We start from the raw sequence: 6,045 nt of genomic DNA, 5'->3' as shown, positions 1-6,045 counted from the left end.
CTTGAAGGGATTGTTTGGTTGCGAGGAAAATTTGCCTTTGGTGAACAGTTTAACCTCCAAAAAAGGGCATGCTCCCAAGTTCTCTCAGCATGGAGTTTAGAAACAGAAATAGGATACATGGAAAGCTATACTGCAGGAAATTGTATTTATTTAAGACACAATTTTAATAGAATACCAAATGAAATTACATTATCAATTTGAAAATAAAATGAACTGTATAAAGAAAGGAAAAAAATCATCTTACACTTCTGGATTTAACTGTATGCATGTGATTGAATATGAAGGATTCTTTAAGAGAGTTAATTTAACCAATAAATCTGGCAATAAGAATTCAACCCATCTTATGCAATTTTTTCTACAAGTTATTTTCTAGCACTGATTTTATCCAAAAACCAGCCTTGCATTACAACTTTGTTGAATGTCAGACGGCCAAGATGTACTTATTACTTAAGCTTAATTTATGTGCTTTTAACAGTATTGTCAGAGGAAAATTGTTAGGAAGAAATGTATTACAGCAGTATTGACTGTAAAAACATCAGCTGTTCTAAATATGGTAAAGGAGATTTTGTTCCATGGAAATATGTAATTAAGTGAAAGGAAAACTTACTGGGCCTGGTATGATGAAGCCAGAGAAGAGATTTAGAATGCCATAGCAGGGAGATTGCAGTATGGAAGCCACTTGAACATTGGGGGTCAATGAAACAATCAACATTCCTAGGTAAACATAAGTGAGCAATGTGCAGAACATGGTGAAGAAGAACCATAAGAACTTTTGAGCTGACCAATAATAGCCAATTGTTGGATATGTGATGACCATAAATAATCCTACTTGGATGAATACATAAGGAATCTCAATTACCATCTGCCGAAAATAAAGAATATCAGAACTTACTGTAAAGTCATGTAAGCTATTTGTTTATGGTGTGTTTTCATGTATCAATGGGTGTGTGTCTAAGACGCTACATATAAAGATGACTTTTTTAACCTGTGCTAATGAGTAGGCCCATGGAGAGTACATTCCTGCATATTTCTCACGGTATAGAACAGTTCGTTCAGTTGCTACGAATGTCAAAACTGAGGATGCGTTGTTTATGCCGAAGAAGTTCGTGACAACGTACATTAACCCCAGCATGTTGAACAGATCTTGCTGGTTGTTTCTTCAACAAATGAAACAAACAGACGTCAGTACAGAAAGTATAGCCCATATATGTATTAGTCTTAAAAATAGAATCCACCAGTGTGGTATTCTACGGAGAAATCTGCTCAATGTAGAGAACTTTTTTCATGAATGTATCAGATTTTTGTTTGTCATTCTATTCGCTGATGCTTCAAGCCTATGTCTGAGAAGGGTATTCCAAATTGGAGCACTGATTAAAATCGTTCCATTTATTATACTTGAGGTCTAACATGGCCTCTCCCATTTAGTGTCTGAGGTAAGAGGCAAGGGTCTTCTTGTGGTTTTTAATACTTAATTCTGAGTTTCCCTTCAGAGTTCAACATTTTGGGTTATCACTTTGAAATTTGATCTAATTCTTGATTCTTTTTTGAGAATCATGTCGCAGCAGTGATCTTAGTGGTATCTAATCAAACATGATTAAGCAAGAGCTCGAGAGCACCATATCCTGAGGGGAAATTTAAAAGAATTATCTGCCATGGCCTAGCTGCGTCAAAATGCCTTTTGAACTCTTCTTTAACCTGCATCCTGGTCAGCTATGGTCCTTATCTTGTGGTTTCAAAACCATTCAGTGGGGCATGTCAGCTTCCACAAATACACTCAACATGTTCTTGTATTCTAAATAAGGATTTTGGAGCAATGTGCATGTCACTTATGTGATGTGGTTTTTTTACAATTATTTTTTATGTTTCATTTGTTTATGGCCTTTTTTTGCGAATAATCATTGTCCATTTATTTCAATAGGATAGTGTTCAAAAGCTAATTACTTTAATGCAATTAATGTTTGCCTCTGTAATAGAGTCCAATCCAATAGAGCAAGCACACCTGTTCTCATATCCCTCCCTCACTCCCTCCATGCACATCTTCCTGCCTCATAAATGATGCACTGGCTGTCTTGTTTTCTTATGTTTCATTTTCCTGCCTTATTAGCTTCTATTTGTGGCACTAACCGTAACGTTTTGCCTTTTCCAAGGATCTGCTTTGATATTTATTATTATATAATATATGAAAATTCCAGCTAGAAGAATCATTGACTTTTCTATTTTAAAGCTCCTGACACATGTATACTGACTTACAGTGTCTTCCCATGCTTCCAGAACAGAACTGCAAATACAGTTGAGGAGATAATTACAAATATCATGCGCGTCAAGTTATATGAAGGACTTCTCCAGTATGACAGGTACTGTTTCCACAGGCAAGCTTTGAACTGCACCCATCCATTTTGTGGAAAATGAGTGGGAAAGTGTAAATCACTTGAATCTGGTGGTGGTTTGCTAACTTGTCTGACGAGCTCTTGATTATTCCTGGAATTGGGGAAAATAGAACATAAGGTAACTTTTACAATCTGCACCTAGATAAAATTTGAACAATGTCATGATAATGTTTCATATTTTGATAGAAATTGTTTATTTATAAGGTCTTCCAATTGTACACTTAGCATCAAAGGCATAAGCAAATATTAAATATAAGCATCTGCATATTAATAATTAATTCACCTGTATAGTGGCGACTGTCTGTATATTTGTGCAAAATCTACATTAAGTTGCGCTTCAACAGATGTAGAGGTAACGTCCAACATCCATGTTGCTGGATTATAATTTTTCTTTATCCTTGGTATCCCTGTAATGCCCTGATACAGTAAGATCAGGAACAATCAGCTTAAGCTACTTAGTAGATGTATTGATGAAATGTGTTTTATTTCTCTTTGTCGCTATATACATACATAACACCATAATTTATCTCTGAAGTAAAATAAAAATTTCTTTTCAAGTTTCATGCACAAGTATAATGAAACTGTGTAATATTCAGGCTTACTTGACAAGACATATAGCTGTGGTTTGGTTGTAATGAACCTTACACCTTATGTGGTTCAGTTTCAAACTTATAAGAGTTTCAAACTTAATAAAGATAGCACAGATGGAAGAGAGATCTAAGACAATGTAATCTGTGTGCCGTAGTTTTGAACTATAGAAGACAGCATCACATATCTCTGATTCTATCTAATAGTAGACTTTATAACCTAGATGATAATGTATATGGATAACTTACCTCAAAATATTCAATAACTTCACATGAATGCTGACCTAACTGCCCAACATATATCAGTTCACCTCCCCTTTTCATTAAAATTAGCTGCAGGAAAATGAAATATAGTAGACTTTATAACCTAGATGATAATGTATATGGATAACTTACCTCAAAATATTCAATAACTTCACATGAATGCTGACCTAACTGCCCAACATATATCAGTTCACCTCCCCTTTTCATTAAAATTAGCTGCAGGAAAATGAAATTTTTGTTTCTCAGCAAAAGCCTGAATTGAACGCAGAGACAGAGAACTAATCCAGATAATAAAATACTCTAATGCATTAATTTTTGTAGCGAGAAGTTAAGATATCAGATGAAGAATGCTATATTGGCTATATCTAGAATCATCAACATTGATTATGCTATCTGCAGGGATCTTTCAGTAGGTTGGATAGTAAAGGTAGTAGTAAAGCTCATAGTTATCAATATGGAATTATTGAAATAAGATACGTAAGATACATACTCGCAAAAAAACGTAGGACACATATATGTATAGTCATATTCATATATGTCTATGTGTATGTATAGTATGCTCAATTGTGTTTTTGTTAAACTTTTATTTGTAACTGTTCAAATAAATTTAGAGATCGCTGTACGAGGAAAAAAAATAAGTTTCACACAGAAAGGATATTGTAGTGTGCAACTTGAAGAAAGTAGAAACTTTTTTTAATGTAACCTTAAGTAAATTTAATTCTTATTGTGTACTTAATTTACTTAATTTGTGTTCTCCATTCAACAGCTAAAGTTTAAGGTTTAATATAAGTAATTTTCAATAAGTTTGTCTATATAAATGGTTCTTTAGTAAATACTACAACTATTTTTGAATTATTTTTTAGTTTTTCAGTCCAAAAAGTATGCATATGTGTTTTTTATTAAAGTTAAATAATTATCATGAAGTGTCAAAAAGATCTTAAGAGTATAAGTATGATATCCTATAAGTATTGGAACTGTTTCCTATATTTTCTAACATGGTATGTTGTCTTAAAACAATTTTTTAGATAGAAGTCTCCTGTCCATATTTAGTGTTCGGTAGCCATGGTTCAGCTCTTTGATCCTGCGACGGTTTTCATCTACAGATGACATAGATGTTTTATTTCTGTTTAATGAAAATTCAGTTCTTTTGTTCGGTACCTTTCAGAAATTTAGAACTATGTGGCCATTAAATAGTCACCACACTCTTACATGTTGCTGATATCGTCAAGTCATAAAAAGATGTGTTAAAAAATTCTGGTTATATACACTTAAGATTATGGTTTATTTCTCCTAGAATTTTTTCCTTTTTAGTGGGTTTTTGCTGCATTATTATCCGTGTATTTGCAACATAAATCCATTATTACCTCATCAAATGCCTCAAAAATATCAGTACTAGGTTGGTGAATGGTGCAGACCACTGTTTGTCCTGTCCCAACAACGTTTTTCACTGCACGCATTACTATTGCAGCTGCTCTAGCATCTAAACCTGATGTGGGTTCGTCCATGAATATAATAGATGGATTTGCAACAAGTTCTACAGCAATAGTCAGTCGTTTCCTCTGCTCAGTAGATAATCCGCTGACCCCAGGTATTCCAACTAAGGAGGCTTTGATGCCATCAAGCTCAATTATTTCAAGCACTTCATTTATGAACTCCTGTTGATCAAACACAACTGGTACTAAATCTAACAAGAAAGATATCAATTGAACTGGCAGTATTATTGATCTATTGTATACATGTGATTCTATGAGAGTTATAGTGATAGACTGATAGTTCATGGAAAAAAGAGATGCGCAAACTCACAGATCTAGTGGTTGGATGAACTTGAGATGGTAGCCTCAGCCAGGCTGAATATATTACTGACTCTTCTACAGTAATATGTGGAGAGTGTATGTCGTTCTGCTCACAATAACCTGATATCCTAGCAAATGTTTGTTGTACCTTAGGATATCCTCCAATTCTTATGTCCCCTTCGATTGTACCCCCTGTTTTTCTTCCTGCAAGAACATCCAATAACGTGGTCTTCCCTGCACCACTAACACCCATAAGCGCTGTAAGAATTCCAGGACGGAATGTGCCGGTAATATTGTGGAGAAGTTGTAGCTGTTTCTCCGTATAGCCTTGTTCTCTCATTTCCTAGTATGGAACAGTATGAGTATTAATAATGTGAATTTCCATATATTATAGTGATCTAGGATCATAACATGATTACCAGAGGAGTGTCAACATAGTACTTCACGTCCTGAAATGCTACTGTGAGGGGAATGAATGGTAAAACCATCCTTCCTGCAGCATGTTTCATTAAGTTTAGTTTATTTTTATTTCCTCCAAGTCCTAACCAGTATCAACTTTTCTTCCTTGATGAAGAATCAGACTAAACAGCCGTACCTGTTCTCTTATGTTCTGTGGCAGTCCTAGGAGATATACTTGGTGAAGTATCATGTAGTTTCCTTTCGTCCTTAGTGTCTTCTTCTCCCTTTATTTGGTAAAGTTTTTCTTGGGATATAATTGCTTGAGATACACCAGGTTCTGAAATTGGAATACATTTTGTAAGTTTTCTTTTCTTTTCCCTTATGAGAATGTAGGATACTTGAGAGTTATATGATTCTTATCATATTAGTTGGTTATACTTCTTACGTTTTCTGAGAGTTATTGCCAAAGAGAATGCCACATTAAGGAGCAAAACGTATCCGACCAAGGCACCCACTGATATCCAGTAAAAGTAGCCATTAAAGTTCAGTCCACGGCTTGTCAGAACTTGCTGTCCTATAGTTGTATTTGCTGATGTAATCTGTAAAATAGGATTT

General features: G+C 34.7%; 1 protein-coding gene across 2 annotated transcripts in view; it reads right to left on the bottom strand.

The window, feature by feature from the left end:
• The window catches only part of LOC109831905 (pleiotropic drug resistance protein 3-like), a 25,213-nt gene continuing 19,718 nt past the window's right edge, over window positions 551-6,045 (bottom strand). The window contains exons 16-23 of one of the 2 annotated variants that reach the window (XM_020399378.1): window positions 5,451-5,524; window positions 5,042-5,374; window positions 4,603-4,893; window positions 3,371-3,454; window positions 2,671-2,804; window positions 2,251-2,478; window positions 986-1,157; window positions 551-862 (exon numbers count right to left, since the gene is read on the bottom strand). In XM_020399378.1, the coding sequence (XP_020254967.1) occupies window positions 587-862; window positions 986-1,157; window positions 2,251-2,478; window positions 2,671-2,804; window positions 3,371-3,454; window positions 4,603-4,893; window positions 5,042-5,374; window positions 5,451-5,524 (1,592 nt within the window). In that variant the 3' untranslated portion in view covers window positions 551-586. The remainder of the gene's footprint in view (window positions 863-985; window positions 1,158-2,250; window positions 2,479-2,670; window positions 2,805-3,370; window positions 3,455-4,602; window positions 4,894-5,041; window positions 5,375-5,450; window positions 5,525-6,045) is intronic. The other variant, XM_020399379.1, reaches the window with a different exon arrangement.

This window comes from Asparagus officinalis, chromosome 2 (genome assembly GCF_001876935.1).
Source record: "Asparagus officinalis chromosome 2, Aspof.V1, whole genome shotgun sequence".
Taxonomy (NCBI): Eukaryota; Viridiplantae; Streptophyta; class Magnoliopsida; order Asparagales; family Asparagaceae; genus Asparagus; species Asparagus officinalis.
Note: the sequence above shows the minus strand (reverse complement) of the source record. Positions and strands in the feature narration are given on the sequence as shown.